At 40.4% G+C, this 25568-nt stretch overlaps 2 protein-coding genes across 2 annotated transcripts in view; one reads left to right on the top strand and one right to left on the bottom strand.

Moving 5' to 3' along the window:
- Positions 1-4867, top strand: part of LOC141474216 (adipocyte plasma membrane-associated protein-like) — an 11673-nt gene extending 6806 nt beyond the window's left edge. Inside the window, exons 6-8 of the mRNA XM_074162025.1 lie at positions 756-916; positions 2328-2523; positions 3338-4867. Coding sequence (XP_074018126.1) covers positions 756-916; positions 2328-2523; positions 3338-3535 — 555 coding nt within the window. The 3' untranslated portion in view covers positions 3536-4867. The remainder of the gene's footprint in view (positions 1-755; positions 917-2327; positions 2524-3337) is intronic.
- GNS (glucosamine (N-acetyl)-6-sulfatase) lies at positions 4294-25568 on the bottom strand. The gene is made up of 14 exons (XM_074162012.1): positions 25308-25568; positions 24608-24667; positions 23713-23919; positions 22077-22142; positions 21572-21670; positions 19421-19588; positions 15669-15751; positions 14165-14283; positions 13519-13622; positions 13020-13121; positions 11691-11798; positions 10884-10994; positions 8841-9001; positions 4294-7992 (listed from the first exon to the last, which is right to left on the bottom strand). The coding sequence occupies exons 1-14, from the start codon at positions 25446-25448 to the stop codon at positions 7917-7919; spliced, it is 1605 nt and encodes a 534-aa protein (XP_074018113.1). The 5' UTR covers positions 25449-25568; the 3' UTR covers positions 4294-7916.

Here is a 25568-nt window from a genome sequence, read left to right as displayed (position 1 = left end):
AAGTTTCCACTGAGTCTTGTCTTTACTACCAGAACTGTGAATAAAATTAAGCAAGGAAAAAAAAAATCACATGAAGGGAAATATATTTAAGGAATGGGAATTAAGGTCCAAGTTATTAAAGGAAAGAAAAAAAAAAGTTGAAATCTCTTATGCGTGACTTGCTGTTTCTTAAAGCTATCAGAATTATTGTTTGGTAGTATATAATCTTTTCCCTTTAGTATTTCAGTCTTGACAAGGGGCTGCCAGTACAAATGACAAACATCAAGGCAGTTTCCTCTTCACGGGGCTTATGTGTACATAATCCAAAGCTGCCTTGCAGGTTTTTAGCAGAAGAAACCTATTAAAATTATTTCATATCAGAAGTAAAATGTCAGCTGTTTACTTGCTTTAGCACAACACTCATGAATGCTTTCCGGTTGGATTTGAAGGAGTTTTAATTTTTCACAGAAGCCTGATAGGCCTCAATATTTTGCTGAAGCAGGAACTGCAGAATAACATATTTTGAATTCTGGGCTTTATTACCTGTAGGTTCCTCTGATTTTGCAATAATACTGTGATCAGCCTGGGAAATGACATAAACAGAATCCTTTGCTCCTTTAGCGATGAGAACTTACTGTTTTTATAAAGGTGCCATCTGCTGTTCTGTAAAGTCTGCTTTTATCTAATTCTTGTTAATACAACTTCTGAATATTTTCTGTTCTAATTGAAACCAGGTATTTTGATAGCCTAGTTTTTCATTACATATATTGATTAAGGTAATTGAAACAAACCATCTTGGTCGCCTCTTGGCCTATGACCCTGTGACAAGAACAGGAAGAATGGTGCTCGGTGGCTTGTACATGGCAAATGGGATTGCACTGTCTCCTGAGGAAGATTACATATTAATAGCAGAAACCAGTGTATGCAGAATCATACGGTATGTTAAACATCATTCTCCTCCTAGATATAAAATATTAACCTTTAGATGTGATTTTCATGTTTTTATTTTTTCTGTTTTTCCTTGCTTTTCTAAACATGTAAACTGAAGATGTACAGTCAACAGAGTTGCTATTGGAAACTTAGTCTAAATTACTTTTTTCTATTGCAAGAGTTACAGGTTTTAGTTAATTCTAGGTAGAGATTAACAGTTGTTCTTTCCACTGCCAAATGTTTTTTATACTGATTTACTGAAATATTGGGCCCTAATTCCTTCATACTCAATTACAATTACCCTGATGACTCCATTATTACAGTTACAACAGAACTCAGAGGCCAACTGTCACTGCATGATTATGATGATTAGCATAACACTCTATTTTTCCCATTTTAAAGGGAGTCAGTGTTTTAACAGCTTTTTGTTTCACAGAAGTTTGAAAGACAAATTTAATATTAGTTTTCATTTAACAGGCACATCTGTGAATACATTTTTTTAATAGAACTTGGGGGTGGTACTGTTTATGTTACACGCTGTTGCAGATGGAGTGATGCACTTCACTCATAAGAGAGAAGCAGCAATATACTTACTGATACAAAACAACAATTTAATTTTGATAGTAAATGCGACAGTATTTTAACAAGATTTGATGGCAAGGTACGCTTGGTTATTTACTGCATAGAGGAGAGGGTTAGACAGCTGTCAGGGAGACCCTCCTATTGAGTTAAGGTTCAGAAAGGAGATTCCCTTCTTTTCTAAACTCCTTCTCAGAGAGGAGTCCAGGTGTTGCTGGATTCAATCCTAGTCCCAGAGTTGGTCAACGGTTTATGTCTAAAGGATTATATATGCGCAATCAATCCTTTATAACACTTAGCTAAGATTTCAAAGTTTAGCATACTCTTAGTCACTTACTGAGGATCTGTTGCAGCAAGGAATCTCTGAAGTAACCTTGAGAGGTGTCCCTGCTCAAGGGGAGATCCTGGTGTGCAGCCCACTGCTGTTCAGGAGTCCTCCAAGGGCTCTTGGAGTACCAATATTGTGGTGAGGTTGGGTGCATTGCTCAAGGTAGCTCTTGGCTATTGTGTTCTTACCTGCCTCCCTGAAACCACGTTGAGCCAGAAGCAGCCACCACGACTAGATGCATCCATTATGACCACCACGGGTGGTCATCACTTCGGCAAGGTTATGAGAGATAAAGGTCAGGCTGATGGTGGAGCACTCTGTCACACATGCAGAAAGATAAGTTTTTTTGACCAATCATCACTACTCAAGTTTAGACCCTCTTTGCATTCACTACTTCCTGCATTTTGAAAAATTCCTTGCATGAATCAAAACGATGGATCTTCCATGCTGTTAAGCTTACTGCATTTTGCAGCAGCCACTATAACTCATATACAAAATTCCCTTTTTGCAGCCTTTGGTTGAGTGGAGCTAATGCAGGGAAAAAAGAAGTTTTTATGGACAACCTGCCTGGGTATCCGGACAACATCAGATTATCAAACACAGGCTTATACCGAGTTGGAATATCTACTACTCGCTTCCCTAGTTTCTTTTCTCCTTTTCTGGATGTTTTAGGACCATATCCGTTCCTGAAGAGATTTATTGCAAAGGTAACTTTCACAGTGTGTAATATTAACTATCGGTGTCACAAAAACATTAATTTTTTAAGTATGAAAGAACTTGTTATTCTTCATTAGGAAATGCAAGAGACTGCTTCATCTTTACCAGCTAGCATACCAACACATACTAACTTTGATTTTTCTGGAACATTTGAGGACTGGCTTCTTTTTTACATATTAAAACACAGCAGTTTTACTGTTGTGGTAATACAGAGAACCCATTTATAAAGAAGAAAAATCTGTATTGACAAAAGTTGTCCATAGTTACAAGCGCTGAGCCTGCTATTTGTAGCAATGTGGTATTGTCAAGGAAGAAGCCCTTTCAGAAAATATAAGGATTTTGCTATAGAAATCAAACTCCGCAAAGTCATTCTTGCTAAGCAAGGATCATTGAGCTGGTTACGATTAACCATGCTACTTTTTCTAAGAAATGTGCTGCCTTTTCCCTAGAACTTGCACAGGAAAAACACTGAAGTGGGTGACACAGTGGTGTTTCATCAAGTCCCTCTTATTCCTGTTTTTGGAAAATGGGTGACTTTTGGCAGCTGGAATAAATTCAAACAACTTCCACACCTTCCTGAGCAACAGGCACTGGCTGCACTTTAAGATTAGTGAGCAATTACCGGACTGCTAGCTTTAGAGACAGTCCAGTGGATATTATCCAAAGATTAAGTGACAGCTGAATTTGACTAGAGCAACATCTGGAAAGCCATATATTAGCATCGCCATTTCATTCTAGTCATGGAATTTCTCCCCCACCCCTTGAATGAAGCGTTAACACTGTGTATTTCTTTTTCTAAAACAGGTGACTCCTTTATCATTCTACAGCATTTTTCTTCACAAGCATGGCTTGTTCTTAGAAATTAACAACAAAGGAGACATTGTGGCAAGCTTCCACGACCCTGATGGTAGTGTCACTTGGGCTGTCAGTGATGTATTTGAGCACGATGGGAAGGTGTATCTAGGTAATACAGAGCTGCCTTTTCTCGTGGTGCTACAGTAAACTTAATCATTTTCATAAGCTGGAGCATCAAAAGAAAGATAGCAGCATTGTTTCAAGCAGCTGTTAAATATTTTTCTCTATTTAATGGAAGACTGCTACATCACTGAAGGAAGACATGAAACTGATACCACACGGTTAAGCAGAAGTGAAAATACAATGCAGAAATACTTGTTTCAGAAGCTTGTGAAAGCCTCCGACGTAAATAGGTTAAAGGTACCAAATCACCTTGGTCTATAGTTCAGAAAATAGTTGTGTATATATTTTTAAACAGTTGCATAGACTCATCCAAGGAATTCAACTCTAACAGGGATTGAGGTGAATAAGTAGCACATATCTCACTGTTGCTCACAGTTCCCATTCTGGAAAAAACCTTATGTAGGATTTTATTGTTCCTCTTTCCCAGAGGCAGAACACAATGCTTTTAATGATGAACAGCAGTTTCTGCACTCTCTTTTTTGTTACAAGTTTTCCATCTATTCAACAACATCAGTTTCCAAGGAAATATGAGCAAGTTCCGCTTGCATTTAAATTTGTTCTCTCACCTCAGGGTTTCTTCCTGGTGCAAAGCAGTCACTTGTTGTCTTGCTAGACACTGTACATAAGGTTCCCTGTGACCATACAAAAGTCCACTAGTGGCCACTGTTAAGTAGCAGGGCAGTAAGCAGATAAAAGGTTTATAAATTAGGAATTCAGTCTTAAGAAGTGTGACAGCTTGATCCTGTGGAAAGGTTTAACTGAAGTTCAGTAACAGAAAGATAGGAAGTTTGATAGGCAGTTTATTTTTTTCTTTCCCCAAAAGTGCAGCAGTGAACAGGGTCCTCTGGAAGGGCACTTTCTAAACAAACGTTCAAAACAGCAGAAGTTAAGTATGCTTACAACATGCTACAGCAAAGTATGCTCACATATAGAGAGAGTAATACAAATATAATTCATTTTAATTGAATCACAGTAAATGACAGCTGTTTCATTATGATGAAATACTGTATTTAGCTTGTAGAATCAGTCCTGAACTTGATTGAAAAGGTGTTATTCCTGCTTTGGGTGTGTGTTTGCATGTGTGTGTCCTTGTTACAGCTTTATTCATCAAAACCAAGAAGCCCAATTTACTGGGCCTATGCTGGGTAAGGATGTACTAGCTGTATTCACTTACGCTGAAGTGATGATATGGAATGGTTTTTTTGGTTTAGGATAATGTAATAAAGTTATTAACTGTATTTCTCCCTGTATAGTATCTACTTTACCAGATCAGATCATTAAAATTCAGAGCTCTACTTTTGATAATAATGATCTAAAAAAAAAAAAAAAAAAAAATCATCACATTTTATCTAACCCAAAATTCATACCAGTATGGCCCTTTCATTTACTGTGAATGCCTTCAGTAACAAGGTACAGATACAGCCATGGTCAAATATCACATGCATTGGAATATCCAGGAAGACTGTTTAGTTTTAAAATCACTTGGTTGGGAGTTAGATCTGGGTAAGAGTCAAAGTTCCTTCATGGTGGTGTTTTAATCATCAAGGATTAGCATTAACACTGTTCATTCAAGGCTGTAAAAATACTCAGAAATAACTGCTTCATGGAAATAGACACCAGGCAAGTGACAAACTCCTCTAAAAGCAATGGAAGGCAGGCAGCTGTTGGTTCCTCTTCTTCCTTCAACTACGTGCTTTTACTGAACAGTTCTTAAGTCTTTATCAAAAGTGGGAGTGAAGCAGATACTTCCCTGAGCTGCTATTCTGGTTAAATAAGGACTGACTAATTTCATTCTGACTTTCAATTTAATACAATATTCGCTACCTATGGCAGATTTCAGGTATAATGTGGTTCTCCGACAGTGAGTGTAAGTTATTGAGCCTAGTTACAAAATGCTTTAGAGGTGTGTGCAGATAGCAGAAGCGTTAATTTAGGTAAAACATCTGGTGACACATACTCAATAATCTGTATCAATTCTGTCAACTTTCATACTAGTTATTAGGCAAAAAGTAAATAATTCAAAAGAAAATTTCCTTGTTATGGCTTAAGATCACTTTAAGAAAAGACAGCTTTAGAATTACACATCTGTACCCATATGAAAGTTGTTTTTTTTTCTATTACGGAGCAACATAACACACATTACTTGCTACTTGCACTGAAATTTAACTCAAGTAGAAACTTGACATAGGACCTAGGTTTGATATAACTGTTGAGGGTTTAACGTGCAGCAATCAATGTATTTCCCACGAGCCTCCACACAGCTACCAAAATAAAGCTGAAACAAAGAGCAAGTCTAAGTTGCTAGAATTATCTAAGCAAAACACTACTCTAGGTTTAGCTCAGTGTGCAAGAAAACTGCTCGAGAGCATGAAAACAACTTTGGTTTTGTTTTTAAAGACAGAACAGAGTCTGAAGGATATTGATAGGCAATACCAAGGCTTCAGAAACAAAAAAAAAAAAAGGATAAAGCTACAGTTGTAGTGGAAGAAATAAAAAGTCCTGAGTTTTTGAAAGTGTGAAAGTAGTTTGAATATCCAAAACCCTCTACATTTATACAGATGCTCCAGCTGAAAAGTTACCTTTCAAGTGATTTTTTTTCTCCAAATATTTGGTCACTCTAGAGATTTGAAACCATGAGTTAGATTTGAGACAAAAGCTCTGTAAAAATCTAACCCATAGACCATCACAGAAGTTCGCAACTCTAAGGTACGTGAAGGACAACTTCTGTGCTTCAGGATTAGAGGGCAAAAAAGCTTAACTTATCTTATTGTAGCATTGCTTGTATCCAGTTTGTAGATCTGTGCACAGGGGTATGCACCTCCACAGTTTTGAAAGAGTCATACGTTGTTGGCTACTTAATGATTACTTGGTAGAAGATTTTAGGTGACAGAAGTTGAAATCATCATGCTCTCTATTTGGGTAAAAGATCTGAAATAACTAACTGAAAACTAAACAGTTGTGCCACAGTCCGATAAGGGAACAATTACCTTGCTCAATAACACAGCCAATTTGCCCACAAGCAACATGAACTCGTCTTGCAAAAGATACACAGTTCAGTTTCTAGAGGGTGTTTTGCCAACAAATCTACACAGAAGATACACACTAACACAAGTTTGGGTGTTTTTCAAGATTTGGAAAGATACTCAAGTTTGGGTACAAGCAATGGCTGCATTTCAGATAAGCCTGATCAGGAGGTTGAAAAGACAACATCACCCTTCCAAAGGGAAACCAAGCGATAGCGTAACCGCAGCCAGACATCTGACGTCGGTCCTTTGGTGTGAAGGCCACTTACTGCAGGTTCTGAGTAGTTATGTCTCAACCAAAAAGCAACACTCCATGAAGCACTTAAACTGCCTAAAATAGCCCTCCTAGCCTAACTTCCAGTGAGCAATGATTTATTTTTTAACTAGTTTGCTCTCAAAATATTTTACCTTCAAGAATCTATAATCAGCATAAGATGTTAGATAATTCAAGACATTTGGAGGTTAGAGACAGAGCAACTCAACTGTGGCGCCCAGCATTGGAGGCTTTTTTGTGGTGTGTTTTTTTTTTTAGTATTATTACTTGTGTTCATGTATTAAAACAGACTTCTAAAAGTTAGCTCAAAATACAGGCACGCTTATTTGAATACTTGTTAGTCTCAACACTCTTTTGTTTAACTCGCTAGGAAGTCTATATTAAACTCTAAGAGTTTTTTCAGTAGTACATAGTAACCCATTCCAGCATTTCAAACTAGATGGAGGCTGAAATTACGTTCTTGTTTGCAAGCTACCAAAGCTGTCCTACAAAATTCATTGGTCTCATTTGAAGTGGTCTCGTTGAAAGAGAATATTTAGCATATGGATTTTAATTCTGCACAAGACACTTGCTAGTCAGATCCTACAGTGTTGACTCACGCTTTCCTGCGCTATTTTGGGCTAGTTTGCTATTGTCGTTGACAGCTCTGAGGTTGATACAGGAAACCTATAATTAAACATAGCTTTTAAGGAAGTCTATGACACTGAATAAGGGTGAGCATTACTGTGCAATAGCACCTGCCTACCTAACCCAACTCAAATACACATTTATTGATTTTTTAGAACCAAATAAACTGTTCAGATTCATAGGCATAGGTTCACCTCTGTGCCTGTGATATGAAAAGGTACTTGAAAGACAAAGGTGGTAATCAACTATCTGAGCAAGACAGATTAGCCGTGTCTAACGATTTAGAGTTACAGTTCAGCTGTAAAATATATATATTGCACAAGGCAACCAGCTAAAGACAAGGGTTTTTCTTCCAAACAGGGTTTGAATAGCCCATTAGAAGTCTTCCAGCTGTGATCAGCGAGAGTTACAGAGACAGACCTGCTGCAGTCACTGGAGAAACTGGTCAGTGGGAGCTGATTGCAAGAGGCTCTTCAGTGCCTTACAAGGACTGTGCAGAAAACCTCCGTGCCCGAATGCCGTGATTGCTGAACATGAGCCGTGGGTCAAACCTGTACCTATAGAAAGGAAGCGAGTCTCTATGAGCTACAGCTAGCCCGCAGTGACCAACACTTCTAGAAATAGCTTATTTCTGCAATAGCGCTGGTACCAGGCAATGTGAATAGTTGCTTTCTTAACAGTATGCAGCAAGGACAGTCTCTACATATTACAACAGATGAATTCTAACGATGCACAACTAAGGAGCTGATAGTCTCTAAAGAAATAAATACTAGCTACAACATACCAGCAGCACGTTGGCATGTACAATGTTAACCATTCAGGAGATGCATTCTAACAGAAAGCTTTGCTGCCTCAAATTACAAACTTAAGTAGCACAACTGTAAGGACATTTTAGATAGTGGTTGAAAAAACTTCAGCCTAAGTGATTAGTGACTGAGTTTTGAAGTAAGAAGTGCTACTTGCTTCCAACAGCTGACTAATGCATACAGCTTAGGTCCTGTAGGAAACATGCTTTGCTAACAGCATGTCCAGGAACAATCAGAGCAAGAATTTGGGAAATTCCTGCCTACAGAAACCTGCAGACCTCTTCCTTGCTTGCAGGCAAACCTGAGGTTATTTGTCTCTGACCACTCAGCACAATTGTAAGCTTCAGCTATTCTAAGTCAAGACTGGCTGACAAGATTAAAGTGGTAGCATTAATACCATCAAGCTATATTTGGTAGGTTAAATTAAAATAGAGACTAAACATTAAAAACCAGAAGCATCAAGAAAGCATCTCTATTAAACAACAGTATGTATGTCAGTAATATTATATTTCATCAAAAATCCCCCTTTAAAAGCTTAATTTTAAAAATATATAGTTATATTTAAAAGTATTATAATAACAAGGTGAATCAGTGTTTACCCGGGATCAAAGACACCTGGTGTACGGCAAGTTGCTCCTGCACAGGACTGCAGCATCATTAATCGATAGTTCATCTTTTCTAGAATTTCTTGATCAATTGTTTTAGCGATGTTATTGATCTGGTGTGGATCTGCAGTCAAGTTATACACTTCCACAAACACCTGCAGAAGAAAGTTTCTGCACTGTATTAAGTCCTAAACGCAAATTAACATTTAATCATATTATTTAGGAAGAACACTTTATGGCAGCATATAGTCTCAGATGTTATTTTCAACTACACTGCAGCATCCTCACAAGTAAGCTGTATTTAGCCACGTGGCTAAGTGGTCAAAGGCAGGATAGCGTGTAGGTAAAGCTAAAGTGTTGTGATAGTACACTATTATTGGAAAAGTTTTTACCTTCACCTAAAGCACTACCTGCTACACTGCAATTTTTTTTTCTAACACATAAGTGCACCCCGTCTTATGACTGTAAGATCACAGCAAGAGGCTAAGCTGGCTGTCTTTTCATTAATGGGTCTCAACATACACAATTTCATGACCATCACATCACCATTATGTGCTCATCAGGTACTTCCAGCTGTCAAACTCAGACAGGTGTCTTGACTACATTTACAGAATATGCTGAATACAAGTATGCTATAATCTTAATACAAGAAAGCTTTTTTGTGTGCACGTGGTTTGAGAAGGTTTTTTTATGTGCTTTGAGAACATCTGTCTGGAGGATTTTAGGGCAGATTTGGTTTTTGGTGCATTAAATCTCTGAAGCATTCTGTGGGACAAACACTAATCAAATGTATCTCAAGAATTCAGCTGAGGTTTTGTCTGTGCTAGAGTAGGAGGCCTGGCTGCAGACGATGTTGATTAAAACTGGCTGGGTTGTATCTAACTTAGATAAAGATGCATCCAGACAGACTTTGCTGATCCACTGCAAGGTTTTAAAAGCCACATTGCTGCATCTTCCCAATACTGTTAGTCTTAATTTAGCTGGCCCAGGTAAGATGAGTGACCCAAAAATGCCACAGCCATACACTCTTACCAGAAAAAAAAAAAAAACCGACAGACATGAAGTTGTATTATTGGACCAACTTTGGAGTCTACTTTTACGAAGAAAGCTGCAACACTCACTTAACTTCATCATAAGTTGTCAGAAAGTGGAAAAATGAAGGGCAGGGTCTGCATCTTGGTCTCCTATACAGTCTTTCTTGCTCTCTTACTGCAAAAAACATCTTGTGGAGTTTACTCTCCTGGTTTCAGTTGTTGATTGTAGACTACCAGAAAATGTTGTGTGGTGGCATGATAACTGGGGATACCCGCTGTTTATACATTTATTGCACATGTGCCGACAATGCAGTTTATTGGAGTTGTGACCTGGTTGCCTCAAACCCAACATGCTCCCTGGAGCAACTGTGTGCAAACAGGCACAAGTAAAGATCCGCCCTGTAACACGCCAAGTTTTGTGGGTGCTCTGCTGGTGAGATTTGAAGTTTCTGGAGAGGGAACATTATGTCCCTTATACCTAAACTAACTAAACCAACTGATGATGCAGTTAGAGACCTTTCTCACAGTTGTAACTTAAATACTTGTTTTGCCAGGCGAACAAGCGAGCGACCGAAGTGATCAGCCCAGGATTTCAGTTCTTCATAAGGAAAAGAGTTGCAGCTGAACATAAGAACAGCAGAGGTACCGTGTAACAGAAAACATTTGTCATACAGAATACTCTGCCACATGGCATTGGGGTAGGACAGGGAACTGAACCCAGCCCCAGCAGGCTGTTAGGTGATACCAGAAGGCACTAATCATAGTTTAGGCTACTGTCCCTTCCTCACCGCCCTCCCCCCCCCCCCCCCCTTTTTTTTTCCCTCCCAGAACCCTACAAGAGTTTTGGTCAAACATTCTCATGAGTAGATAAATACTTCACTGTTTATCCTGCAAGCAATGCTAATCTGCTTTTAGGAGTACTTTATGGAAACCTTGGGAGTAGATAAGAGTGCAGACAGTCGCTCGCACAGTTGTGAACAGTTGACATCTGCTAGAGACTTACCTCCCGGTCATCAAATTCACAGTACTGCAGATCCCAGGAAGTTGACAGTGTCCTTACACATGCATATGTGTTGTTATAAGAATCTTCACAGACACAGTCTGGGAAGCAGTGCTGTGAAGTGAGCAGTGAACAAAAACTTCAGAGCAGGAAAAAGAAGATGAACTAGCAACCCTTTTCCTGGACTTTCTACCAGGTCAAGCCAACTGCAGTTAACTGAAGAACACCAGGATCTTAGTCTAACACATGCAAGTCTCCACTGGGAATTTTAAGCAAAAAACCCAAGTCTTCTAAATTTGAGAAAGTGTTGTTATGAAACTCGCCATGATTCAGTGCGTTTTGTCTGGAAAACAAATATATATACACTGAAGAGAAGAGCACAACCCACACTACTAAAGACAACACCAGTGGGATGCTTTACTTAAAGCAAACCTTTGATACGGGAAGTAGCTAGTAACTTAAATAATAGTCACAGATAAGGATTGTGTGATGAGGTCACTGGAATTTTAGAAAGAACATGTTGCTGCCGCACGCTTTGCCAAGCCACACCTTCCTGCCTATTTCTCCAGTCCCAAGGGCCTATAGATTCCCCTTGAAAGGATGACTGTGTTCTGTATGGTCGTATGGACACATCAGTTCTGCATAGCTAGACATCTCCCTCCAATTCTTAAATGCTGCACAGGATCTACAGAGCTAGTTCCTGCTTACCAAGAGATGGGGAGCTTACTTATAGAACCAGGTTAGTCCACACAACAAAAAGGTTTAATTGAAGAGCTATTTTCTAATATTAACAGATCTTGTCTTGCTTACCGTGACTCCAGGTCCTAGGCCAGGACAGGTAGGATCACTGCCATTGTATCCTTCTCCTTGGTACTCCACCAAGAAGTCAGATCTCCATGTCACGTTTTTGTCTCCTCTCTAGGACAAGAGGTTAATATGACTTAGTGCCACTGCACTGCAAAAACAGAAGGAATTCTCTGTGCCTGGTACAACACTAACGCTGCTCACTGCTTACAAGGCAGTTTGAGTTGTGGTCTCTAGTTTGAGTCAGTCTTAAAATAATATTTAGTCTTAGGTTAGAATGTCTTCTGTAACTGGAAGACAAGGACCCAACTCCAAAAATACTAGCACCACACCTTCTTGTGAGGGTTTAAAGTGCTTTCTTCAATTTATAAAAAATCATGCAGTAATACCAAATAGGAGCCACACGGCCAGATACTACTATATTACAGACAAGATCCCTGCAAGGAGGCTGTTTCTCTTTGGTTTATGTCAGCGTACTGCAACAGATGGAAAAAGATACCCTTGGCGTAAGAAAAGATAAACAGCTTTAAGAAGCAACTAAGTTTTAAGCTGCTCTATTTGTAGCTGCATTTTAAAAGACAGAGGGAGAGGGAAGTTTAAAGTTAATATACAGCACCACCACAGGCATATACAGCAAAACAATGAGTTTCACAGTTTTGATTCCAGAGTTTCAACTAGATGCCTTTTACCTGCTTCTGTCTAAAGAACAGCTTAAGGTTTGGATATACGGTTTTAAAAGCAAAGCACTGTTTCAAATCTGGATGATCTCCTACGTTTCCAAGTGAGCTGTCTTCAATTTATAGACTAAATTTAATTAAAACTAAAAGGATCAACTGCAAGCAGCTTTATTTAAGTAGGCTTCTGCTCACTTACTGGAAAGGTCAGGTTTACTTTATAAAACACCACGTGCGTTTTCCAGAGTTTAGGGTGGGTTCTAGTTCTACTGAAAATCTAGGCAAGCCAAAGATTTAAAGAGCAGTCTGCTTTCCCCTATGTCTATGCTGAGGAATCCTAAGGAAAAGGGGAGGGAGGATGCAAGGTGGAAACAACATGCAGCTTTCAAACCAGGAATTACTACAAATGGCAGGATTAGCCAAAGGATGACACAGCTTTCTATTACAAAATGACAACAAAGTTGTAGGGCTTATGAAAATACATCTGCATTTAAAAGAGATACCTACTTTTTTCTCTAAGCTATGAACATCCCATGGGAAAGTGACATCAGAGGAAGAATCTGGGTTATGAGTCTACGTAGCTTATCAAATAAAGTAGTATTCACTGCGAAGAATAACTCCTGCCAGAATTAGTGGTTACTACCCCTGTCCATATACTTACCAACAGTGGCAATAGTGACATCCCATCCATCTGGGTCTTATTCAAGTCATACCCCGCAATATCCAGAATAGTGGGACCCAAATCAATATTTGCAACAAGCATCTGCAGGGTGAGGAAAACTTACTTCAGAAGACCAGAACCTAACAGATGTAATAATGAGACTTCTGTATTTTAGGTACTTGTAATTTTAGGTACACCTAAACACTACCTAATTTCAGCTTTATAGGCTAAAGGACCAATAACATTTGAAAGCAATGGCAGGGTCTTTGGAAAGTGAGCTTCACACTTTGTTTACTTTTGTAGCCTGCAATTATTTAAATTTACTGATTCAAGCAAAAGCACACAGCTTTTTAAAACGAGGTCTTTGCCCTTTGTACTGCTCCATGTATTTCATTTCATTGATACATATATATGCAGAAGGATAAATTATTACCTAATGTTGATAACTGTGAAACGGTATTAAAAGTAAAGCTGCACTCTGATTTCACTTCTTTCTTACCTTGTTTGTCTGATTTGGTTTTATCCCTGGTCCTCGAACTAGCAATGGGACTTTGATATCAAACTCATACAGCTGCCGTTTGTCTATTGGCAAAGAAAACTGGCCTGTACAATAGAAAATGGAAAACGTTAAATGGCTTCTTGTTTTACGTTTTAAGAGTCTCGTGTTATAATTTCCAGCAACCAATTTTTTAAGAAGTCAGAAGAGGTTCTTAACCAGAACTACATTAGCAAGGTGGAGGACAGTACAATCAAAGTACAAGCCGTATCTGACGAAGTTTAACAGCTTAGCTACTGCATTTTCAGTTGTACAACATGATATAGACAGGTCTTCAACAGATTTTTACTAGTTAACTCTTTCATGGCAAGTCTTGCTATGGAACAGACGCCCTTCCTCTATTTCTGTCCTAATTTTATGTATACCAGGATACAGTGGTAGAGATTAATGCTAAAAACCACAACCAAACAACAGAATCCCCAAACACCCCACACTACAACTCCAGATTGTTTTGCAACTCAAATCAGTACTTCTCACGTCTACAGTTTTCTACGCCTGCTGTTCCCATTTTCTGAAGCGGTCATGAGGGTGAAGTGTTGTGCAATTCCTGGACCCTCTACAAATGTTGAGTAAGCAGGGAAAGTTTTACCGGTGTGGTAGCCGTTGTCTGATGTGTAAAAGATGTACGTGTTGTCTAATTCTCCATTCACTTCCAGCTTCTTCACTAGTTTCTCTATCAGGTCATCTACTGACAGCAGAGTTTGCCACCTATACAGAAACAAAGTAATTTATATTAAAAAAATGTATGAAAAACTTAGAATAATTCTGACTGCAGGTAGGGCATTTGTGTTCTGCTTCAAGTCAACAGTGTATACACTATAAGTGGGTTATTTTACTTGCAAATTCTGAAAACAAACTTCATAGATTGTTACACTGTACTTTTTGAGGCTGCAATTTAAGATAGAAAGAGACTGTTTGTCTTCAGTTCTTGATGATTTTGTTCTCTAGTGTCTGAGAAAGACGTCAAAATGCTGATTACTTCTTATCTGGAGACAGTCAAGACCAGCTTTGAAGCAACACAGTGGGAAAGAGTCAGAATTATCTCCTGCAAGGTCAACTGTTATTAGTTCTTCATATGTAGTTTTTAATATTAAAATACAAGACTGCAGTGAATTTAATTGTGGGATCCTTTCTGCTTGAAAACTACATCAGATATTTTGTATTACTCATGCAATATTGGGGTCCATTATTCCAGGGTCTCTAAAGCTTTGAACAGCTACAAGTTACTCTTCCCTTTGTCACAGGGTTTCCTATTGAGACAAGTGACTGCTTCTGATAAGTCAATAACAAGCCTCCACAGACTAGTATTATGCCAAATTAACTAGACTTATTAAATTCTTAGACCCTGTTGTCTCCAGACTTAAATTAAGATATTTTTGCATAATCTTACCTTCATTTTTTATAAAGCAAAAGCCTGAAAAAAATTGGTTTTTGTCTCTAAAGTGACAAGCAAATGCCTGATAACGGCTCAAAATGGAGTTTAACACTTAACATTAAGCTTATGTTTGTTTCAGAGCTTTTAAAGAAAATACACCTACAGTGCAAACAAATACCCTTCCTTTCTATTAAAAAGAGGGAACAAGTTGCATCTTCATATTACTCCCCATCTCCCCTTTTATAAAAGAGGATCAAGCACCCGCCTTGGCCGGTCAGGTACTCCCACATAAAAAGCCCACAGACTGAGAGCCAAGATTAATAAATTAGATTAGCCAGCAGATAAATCAATCACATTTGATGTACATCATGTAAGTATCTGGAATTCAAGTGAAGAAGAATGTAAGGCAATTTTTTATGAAAACCTGTTGTCTACCAGAAGAGAAGCAGTAGAGACACTGAGCGTGATTTGTCTTTTTTCTGATAAATGATGGCAGCATTTGGGAGCAAAATATTTCTAAAGTCAATGACGAGTTTCTTTGCCAAAAAGTAAATAGAAAGTCTGTTTTTCCTGAGATAGATGCCAGGAACAGGCAAATTATTACAGGTAATTTGACATCTATTGCCAGACTTATTACAACCCTTTTAAAAAAAATACCTTTTTTTAAAAAACAGTAAAAATTCTGAGTAGAAAACTTAAGCAACAGAAAAATTCTTACCGCTTTCTGTAAGCGTCATCAAGAAACTGTATTGAAGAGTTAGTCATTGGAGTCTTTGCTTGTCGAATTAGCCAGTGCTTGTTCTAAAGAAAAAAAAACAAAAAGCCATTAGCGTAAGAGAGAAGTACCAGCTTTTATACCCTTCTTAAATCAATTACAATGAAAATGTTGTTTAGGGTAAAATATCCACACCATTCCTGTGAAAGAGCTAGGGAATGCTGGCAAACTGACCCGATTCAAATTTTCCCCTCTTGGTTAATATAAAAAAAAAAAAAAAAGTCTAAGTTGCAAGAGTAGAATATATTACAGCCTCATTATGCTCAGCCCTTGGTGAGAAGAAAATAGCTGTGGATCTTTTCAAAGCAGTTCAGGGAAGAAATTTGTGAAAGGAGCTAGAGAAGGCTCTTCCAGAGATCGAAGTCTGACAGCCTGAGACAGGTCTGATGCAAATAATCTGAAGGCTTGAGCAGAATTGTAAAATTGGACTTGGTTGTCACAGTGAGGTCCTTTTGGGACTAAGATTGGTGAGCATCCTAACGTAGGTAGAAAGGTGGAAAGAAACTCCTGCATCAAAAGCAATTGGGACTACCTAATTTATGGACCGGCGAGGACAAAGATCTGTGACAGTGCCACTATCAGATTCTTAGTAGTCTCCAGCCCTGAGTTCACAGGCTACCGAGGGGAGCAGAAGAATTACCATTTTATTTGGACTTTTTGACTCCAGAGCAAGAGCATTTCTTTAGCTGAAGATACCGATACTCTTCTAGCCATACCCCAAACTTTCAGAAACAGCCCCTCCCTTTCTCTCCTCACCCATCCCCCCCATATCAAGGGAGATGATCTAACTCATATGAAAAGCGATACTCCCACATCCTGAAGCACCAGTCTCAACTGGGTCAGCTGCTGGACACATACACAGGAAGGTCTGTTGTGAACAACCCAAAGGTTAGTATTAGTGGGGAGCACAATAAAGGAGAAAGTCCTGTCAATGCAGCTTTACCCTTTTTCATTTAGTAGGTCAGAGATGACCCTCTCATCACCCTCAGCTTGAGCCTCTATTTATTTAGTTGGTCACGCCTCTCAGTAGAGCCTCTTGTTACACAATTTCCTCCTGTCACAAGCAAATGACTGAACTGGCTCAGGCTTTAAGAATTCACAGTGAAATGACTCATATCTCCTGCAACCCTTCAGTTCCCTTGTTTTCTGTTCTTGCCGACTGAAGGAAAGATTTTTGGCACGGAGACTTAATACCATGTCCAGTTTATTTTAATTCAGTTGTATTCAGATCTCTCTTTTATAGTAGTTGCAAAACAATTCTCTGGAGAGACACTAGGTGAAAACGCAGCATGATCAAGACCAAACATCTAGGACTTGTGCGTTGGTTGAGAGAGCGAAAAATAAGGAAAGACATCACAAACCTTATCCCCAGCTCAGCAGAAGCTCTTCAGAGAACAAAGGAGCTAGCAATGTTACCTGTGCACCAGCCACCTTTCACAAGAGGTGGGCTTAGGAGGGGCCCTCCATGAGGCACAACCACGCTGGGTAACTCAGGCGGATAAGTCACCTAGTGCAATAGAATGTTCCTCTTTTCTAGAGTATTTTGTTCTTCCTACCTTTCTCTGAAGTTTCAAAAACTTCACACAGCATCTAAACACCTTTGTGGATTTCAGCAACCTTCACACTGACTCTCAGTCCTCAAATCTGTCAGTCCCCATCAAATCTCTTTCACCAGTTACATACAAAGCTGTCCATTAATCCTGCTGCCTCCCTATGTCCCATTTCCAAAGAAACTTTAAGAGATCTTGGGACAGCATACCGTATCTTGCCAGCAGAATGTGAACACAGCTGCACTCCGAATGTGCAGGAAAAACAATGCATGCAAGAGAAATACCCAACATGTATCTTAATGAGCTTCTTTCAGAACAGCTTAGATAAAACACTCATCAGGGCTACCAACATTCCTGCTTGGGAAACCAGACAGCTACCCATCATGAGATATAGTTCACAGCTGAGGATCCTAAGAAGTTAAAAGCGCTTGTCACTGGCCAGAGCCTGACAATAGGTTAACTCCTATTTTTCATGCAGGCATTCTGCCTGGATGGCTCCTTTTAGTACCCCTTGCCCACACACTGTCTAAGGAAGCGAGGCAACATTAATTTAGGAATCAAGAGTGTACCATGCAAGACTGTCTAGCAAGCATTACAACATCAATGACTTGAGGGTCTGAGCCTACGTATATGTTTATTGCTATTGCAGGAATTGTGCTTGCCCTAGAAAACAGAGAAGCTCAAAGGAGAGTTTGACTTCAAGATCACAACACTGCCAATTACCAAAATGCACACTGCTAATGATTGTAGCTATTTCGCATCTAGGAAGAAGGGTAATGCTAGTCTGTTTCTATTGTGAAACTTAGTAAAACTGCTGTATCCACAGATACTAACTACCAAACATTAATTAAGTCTGTTATTTTGCTTTGTATTATATAGGCATATGCAGAGCTTTTGCCCCACATAAAGGAACTCCCACGCTATTTTTTGGCTAACTGCTAACTTTTCTGGTCCAGTTATTTCTGTCTCACTATCTTAAAAGCATTTCGTTTTACAGTGATGGAGTCTAAGACAAAGTTAGTGTTCCTTTTACGGAGAAAAAAAACCCAAAAAGTCTGGTTTCCACTCCCTACTTCAAAACTTAAGAGGTTGGGCTAAAGTATTCATTACTGCTTGCAATCCTTTTCTCCCTTTTCATTCATATTTTATATCATGCTAATAAGCACGTGGTCATCTTGCAAACTACAATCCTCAGCTAAAAAAGGTTTCACCCTGTAGAGAGTCACAGTGGCCTTGGAAGAGGTATCACTACTGCTCCAGACAGGCATTTAGTTAGGCAATAGTATCGTTTAAGATTAGGAGCAAATCCTGAAGTGAAGCCGTTGAACGCTGAACAGTAGCGAGTTCTACATTTTAAACTAATTGAATCAAAACCACAAAACCCCAGTAAATTAAATATCTCACCAGATTAACTGCTTGTGACTTTCACTTTCACTTACTGGCCAAGTAAGTAGCAGCGGATTAGTATGAGCTAGACCATATTTGGCCAAGTTTATTGGCAGTGGAAGGTACGGCCCTGCCACAAGGAGGCCTGCGAGTTTGTAACTTTAGGCTCAGCAATTCTGGTTACAGGCTACTTCAACAAATGAAAGGTAAGTTTCTCAAAGTCCTCAGTGACCCTGGGCCCTCTGGTTCATGATTTCACAAATTCTTCTGGTTCGCCCGATATTCTCATCAACTAGGGGCAGCTTTGCCATAAGCTCAAGTAATCAACCACCCACCCACATGGGCAGATGTGAGTAGGAAGACAGGGCTCATCATTCTTCACCTGAGCCTTTGTGCAGCACTGCCTATGTGTTCTCCTGAACACACCACGAGCAACGAAAGAACATTTTAAGAGCTTCAGAACAGTCTGGAAATTAGACAAGAAATTAACTTTTTTCCATTTATCAATCGTAATTCCATTGTACTGCCTTATTTTTGCCACTACATTTTTTTTTTACAAGATATTAGTATGCAAATATCTCAAAGTTACAATAAACATATCTTACCCTGAATGGCTGATTAACATAACTAAATAACCAGCAGTCATGGTATTAGCCTATTCTTCTCACTGTTAGAACTTAACATGCAAGTCAGGGTCATTGCCTACTGCTCTTACAAACTACCAGAATAACGTATGCAGATTCTTACTAATTAGCTTACCTTGCCATGAATATTAAAATTGCTGTTTCTTGGTGCACTGACATTCTGAAAGCTCTTCGTGTACTGTGGAGCAGCTGTCCAAGGGGAGTGCGGGGCTGGGGTTGAGATCATCATAAAGAAAGGCTCGAAATTAGATTTATACTCCAAGAAGTCCAATGACATGTTGGCCTGCAAACAGTTTTATTGGAGAAGCAAAGTCATACCTCCAAAGGAAAACAGCAAGTATTTGAAAAGTCCAAACTAGACACTCATAACTTATTTAGAGCTCGGTAGTACTGGGAACATTTAAACATCTTTCAGAAGCTTGCTGTCTGCCCATCTACAAATGTCCAGAACAGCAGCTCTGGATAAACAGCAGCTCGGTGATAAAAAAATCCAAAGTGTTCACGTTAATGAAGTCATTTGTCCCACATCTCTGAACGGCTTTCTACTTTAGACCTTCGCATTATTTAGACCTGGAATGTTCATCAAAAGTTTCTGCTTATTCCAAGTATCAACAAAATCCACCTAAGCTCTAATTTTACATCATGAAGGCAGGGTTTTCTCTAACACAGTCTGAGGCTCTCAGATGCCATCTCCTGCCTGACAGATCACAGCTTAGCAGTTTCAGAGGTCTTCAGAAATAGCAATAGTTCTGAAAAAGTAGGGTCATTCTGTAGCAAGCTCCTAGGTTCTAAGGGGTGCCATGTTTCTGCTGGTGAAGCCAGAAGCTCTAGTGAATGAAAGTGCCAGACTCCACTCGTTCACATGGCTTCACTGGACTTTCATTTTCGTTTCAAGTAGCAAGTTAGAAGAGACTGCGAGTTCCATTTTGGCCTTCCCTTGGTTAGCCTTTGAAATTAAAGCTTCAAAGCTATTATTTGCAGAGGAGTTCTTCATTTAAATCTTGCAACATTTTCCTTTCCTGTCTGATTAGTATTCCCCATTTTGGATATCCTTTTCTTTCCCTAGAAGAAACAATACAGTAGGAATTCCCTCCACTTCCTTCCTCCTATCTTGTCATGTAACTGAAGTGCAGCCCTACTTGCTTAGATGTACAACAGAGTTAAGGGAGAATAAGAACGGTGTGAAGTTTGAAAACCTGGTTCAGCAACCAATATGATGGTTTACTCAACCAGGTTGAGTAAACTCATAGAGGGAGTATCTAGCTTTAGACAGCATAAATCTAAATTTAATCAGACAGCTGTTCAGTACCCTAAGAAACATCAATCAGTTCTGTTCCTCATAAGCAGCTGTCTCTGTTCAAGAACCCACTGGAATGAAACTCATTATGGTCTCAACGGAAAACTAGAAATCGACTGCACAAGGGAACTTCTCAGAGAAGAATTTTCCTGAGTGCTGCATATGAGCTCCCAGCACTAGCTCCTCATACACTGTAGCAGCATGTCAAATTAAGACTCCAGCTTGGTGGGCAGGGGGAACACTTCCTTCCCCCCAAAAAACCCTCCAAACTAATACTACTTGCTAAACAGGACCTCAAGAGAGCTAAAATAACTCTTCCAACTTTTCTTTAAGTATTTCTTCTCTTTGCTACCTCTCTTTACCTTAAGAGGATAAAGAAGCTAAAAGACTCGCCTGGTCAGCTACACATTTTGGGACAGTCTGTACACTGCCCTCATACAGTGTGAAGGATCAATTGGCCTTTGATATTTCCAAGTTATCAGACTAATTAGAGACTACACGATACTGACACATCATAGTATCTAACAAACAAAACATGGTGTAAAGTTATTTTTACATGCTTAACCTCCTGCTGAAGTCTTGGCCCAGTTAATCTGTTACCCAAGTTGTGTATTGTAATGAAATACATCCTTCTATGAAGTAATTTAAGACATAGCCTGCACACATCATGTTCCTCACGCACCACAGCACTCAGCAATAACCTCTCAGTGAGGCTACTGGCTAGCAAATGGGCAGCTGGAATCCCTTTCCTCTCCACAGCTCGTACGTACAAACTTGTCGTTTCTAAATATACGCAGAATCTTGCTCTGCTGATTAATGCCCACCCCACCATCATGACAGCCCAATCATCTATTTATGAACTAATACAGCCTAACAAATTATCATCTCCACCCTTCCCCAAGCCCCCAGCATGAGGTATTATCTGGTCATAAGCAGCTTCTGCAACACAGGTGTGGCAACATTTCTTACCAGAACATCTGTCAGATAATCTACGCTGTAGTTCTCACCGTGCCTTCGTGCTTTGCCATTTACTGAAAGAGTATAGTTGTAGTACTTGGAATTTTTCTCCTGTGAAAAAGAAAAGTTGCGTGCAAAATTATGCAAAGTAACATGTACATTGATTACTTGAAATAATCAAAATGAGCTGCCAACAAGCCTTTGTCAAATAGGTTATAAGCATCTGTCACAAGGACACTACAAGAATTCTCAGAACTGGTTTCCAACATCAAAACTTATCTTAGTGCTATCTCACATTGCTTTGGCAATAATAGGGGCTTTTCCCCAGGCACTTTAGTAGGAGTAGCTTTCGTGAAAGCCAAGGATGTGATACGCAACAGAGGAAAAAAGGGAAGAAAACTCGCATTAACTTGTTAGATGCTCTTTTCCTGCTCTTTCGTGACCAGCAAAGTTAGGACATAAGTTGGATTACTAAGCAACTGAAATCAAGTATTTTAAAAAAAGAACAGTCACATACCAAAGCATACCAGAAACTCCATCCAGGAGGGACATGACCTACTCCCCCTGCATCCTCTGCTCCGTACTGAAAAGAGACAGACCATGACTCACTGTTTCAATTACAATGAATAAAAGCTAGAAATTATGTTTCACATTCATGTGCTTTATTCAACACTACTCAGAAACCGCATTAAGCCAAATTTGATTTCGGAATTGAAAAAAATCAAACACGTATGCATATAAAGAAAACCACACGTACGGCCTGTGAAAGAGACCAGAGTTCAATAACTAGAAAGACAGTAACTGAAAGCTTAGCATTCACCAATGACATTTCAATTGTATTCCCTGTTTTACTCCACACATGACAATACATGGACATCCTGGAGAACATGCGGTACACCATCAAGTAATGAGAGGTGGTCAAAACACGCATGTGGCAAGTGACAGGACACTCTTAGTCTTTGTGATAACAGTTCACAAGATACTAAAGAAAATTTTGCATGGACCAACAGCTTCCATCATCCTCCCCATCAAGGGGGCGCGAACTTCTAAGAAACACTGGCCTCTTGTCACCTCAGTGCCAAATGATCTACAACAATTAGCCTTGAAGCCAGCAAAAAAAGGAAGTTGCTGCTGAATCAGTGCCAGACTCAAAACAGAGGGTGCCTCAGAGCAACACAACGGCTTTTCTCTCCCATCTACACGTCTGGCCTAACTGCAGGGACAGGAGACTGTGCTGAGTCAAGGGATGCTCAGAGGGAGCCAGAGAAGTTTCCCTTGCCCTTGCTGCCTCGGTAACATCAGCAGAAACAGATTTGTGCCTGGCTATGAAAACTCATGTTCCGTTATTCTATTATACCACCACCATTTTCCACCAAGAGATGCAAGGAAAATAACACTGTTAAGAATCCTGTAACTCGTCTAGCTCCGAATACAGTTCTGTAACACGAGAGCAACACCTGATCTTAGAGCTTTCAGCGCTGAATTTTAAAGCTTGCCATAAACTTCTACAAACCACAGTTTAGTTAAAAACAGAAAAAAAAACCAAAACACAAAAGCACACACATACAAGTGATTCAATAATAAAGTGCTGGGTAAGCTCTGTAAAGAGCTCTGATACTACCTGTTTTCCCAATGAATTTGCCTCAGTGGACATTTAATACTTAAAATACCACATTAACTGCTAAAAAGAAAACAATCCTCTGATTCAAGGGGATACATTAGTCAGGAATATTGAGACAAACCATTTTTTTTCTTTAATATTTTTTGTGCCTGGTCTGGCACTGGCTTGATGGTGTTCTTTAATACTACATGCCAATCATCTATCTATTTGCCCTTGTGATTAAAATCATCTCTAAAAATTAACACAGCTGAACATATTAAAAAAGCCTTTGGATTCCATCATCCTTTCGAAACTAACTTTTAAAAACATCCAGGCACCTACAGAACCTGATTTTAACCAAGTTAAGTTAAAGACTTGAAATCTGCATTGTATTTATCCCATCTCGGCAAAATGAACTGTTCACCCAAGAAATACGATTTAAAATGTTTTGGGGATGCACCATCAGCTACAAATATGAAAATCACTGAATGTTTCAGAAAGGTGGACAAATGCAAATGAACTGCGTCACAGTAAGAAAATGAGCACAAAATACCTCATTCAAATACTTTCCAGCAAAGAATGTTTGATAGCCACACATAGATTTGAGCAGCGCTGGGAAGGTGTATGGTTCTTGAATCTTCTGCCATAACTTGCTGCTACAGTTTCCTTCCAGGGTGTTATTGACAACATGATGATTATGTGGGTATTTTCCTGTTAAAATGCTAGCTCGACTGGGACAGCAAAGGGCACTGGGAACGTACTGGGAAGACAGAATGAAGAGACACAAGACTGACAATGTAAAACAGTTTTTCCTCCAAATGCATAGTTTTGAAATAGATCAGCGAATAGGTTGATTAAAAAGTTTACCAACATGAAAGCATACTTCCTTCTGGACACACAGAGCTACACCCCAAGGATTTTCACTAGTGAAAAGCTGCACTCGAAACCGGGTTTAGGTTTCTGCAGCATTTGCCCTTCAACCTCCCCACCCCCCTCAGACCAGATGCAGTTCTTATACAGTAGCAAGTAACCATTAAAATACTGTTTGCCTGTTACTTCGTGCCATTATTTTAGCCACAGCAATATACTAAAATATGAAAAGAGTAAAGTGGGTTTTCAGCATGTGTGAAATGGAGAATTTTAAGTAGCTTCTAATGCTTCTCAGTTTGTAATAAAAATATTCAGATTACTCAGTTTTACTTTACAGCTTAAGGAGTTCAGCACAAGGGCTTTTAGGAAGTGAAACTCTCCCTCTCAGACTCTGAGTGTGACCCAGAGCTATATTCATTCTGAGACCTAAAGATAATTAGGTTGAATTTAAAAAACCCACACGCACACGTACAGACTTTGTAAAAGCACTACCAGTTCTGAGATTTCAGATTACCTACAACACAAGCTACACACATGCACGTGCCTCAGAAGTTCAAAGAGTTAACGTAAACACTTACTGCATTTAGGAAGGTTATTCCCATCTGCGCAATGAGAGCATTAGTCTTCTTTAGGGGGGTCTGGAACAAAGATACCAAACAGAAATCAGCTAAAAAACATAATGACGCCGAGTAAAGTGGGGGAGTTGAAGCAGGTGTACGACTACCTGAAGGAAGGCCCACTGCCACAGCATTTAGGCATTGCCCCACACAGAGCACCTTTTCGCTGGGGCAGCCACAGCTGTTACACAAGCCAGCCCAGGAGAGCAGAACTACAGGGAGTTTTCGGGGACCACCTGCAGCTGCAGAGGCTGCGCTCAAGGAGCCCCAGCCTTGACCCACTTGAGCCTCGGTGGCTTCCCAGGGATGCTTCGCTTGCCCAGGGAAGCCCACCACCACGCTCCCTCTGGCAGCCCCGGGGCACCACGCTCCCCCCGGGGGCAGCTCGGCCTGAGGCCGCGGGGAGAGACCCTGTTCCCGGCTGCGGGCTGGGCCCCGGCCGCGCCGCTTGTCACCCTAGGCCTCCTCAGCGGCCGGAGCGACCCTCACCTCACACCGGGCCCTCTCCACCCCCTCCCGGTCTCCCCAGCCCGAAGCCGGGCTATGCACCCTCGGCGGGCGGCCAGCAGCCCCTGGGCGAGGGCGCGGCCTCCCGCAACGCTCCCACCGGCCTCCCCCCAGGGCCCAACCCGGGGGGAGACCGGGGGAGCGGAGAGGTTACCATGCCGCCCAGGCAGACGTCCTGGTCGTCGGTGAGGATGAGCACCACGTTGGGCCTCCGCGCCTGCCGGGCTGCCCCTGCCGGGCTCAGCACCAGCAGGACGGCCAGCGCCAGCCCCCGGGCCACCACGGCGGGGGACATGGCGGAGCGGCGGGGACAGGTGAAGGGACGGAGGGAGTCGGTGCCGCTCGACCCCCGCGGGGCGACGAGGCGCGGCGGAGAGCGGACCCCGAGCAGCAGCGCGCGGGCCCGCCCCGCCCC

This window comes from Numenius arquata, chromosome 2 (assembly GCF_964106895.1).
Source record: "Numenius arquata chromosome 2, bNumArq3.hap1.1, whole genome shotgun sequence".
In the NCBI taxonomy this organism is placed as follows: Eukaryota; Metazoa; Chordata; class Aves; order Charadriiformes; family Scolopacidae; genus Numenius; species Numenius arquata.
The sequence above is the reverse complement of the archived record's forward strand: the minus strand, read 5'-3'. Positions and strand labels throughout refer to the sequence as shown.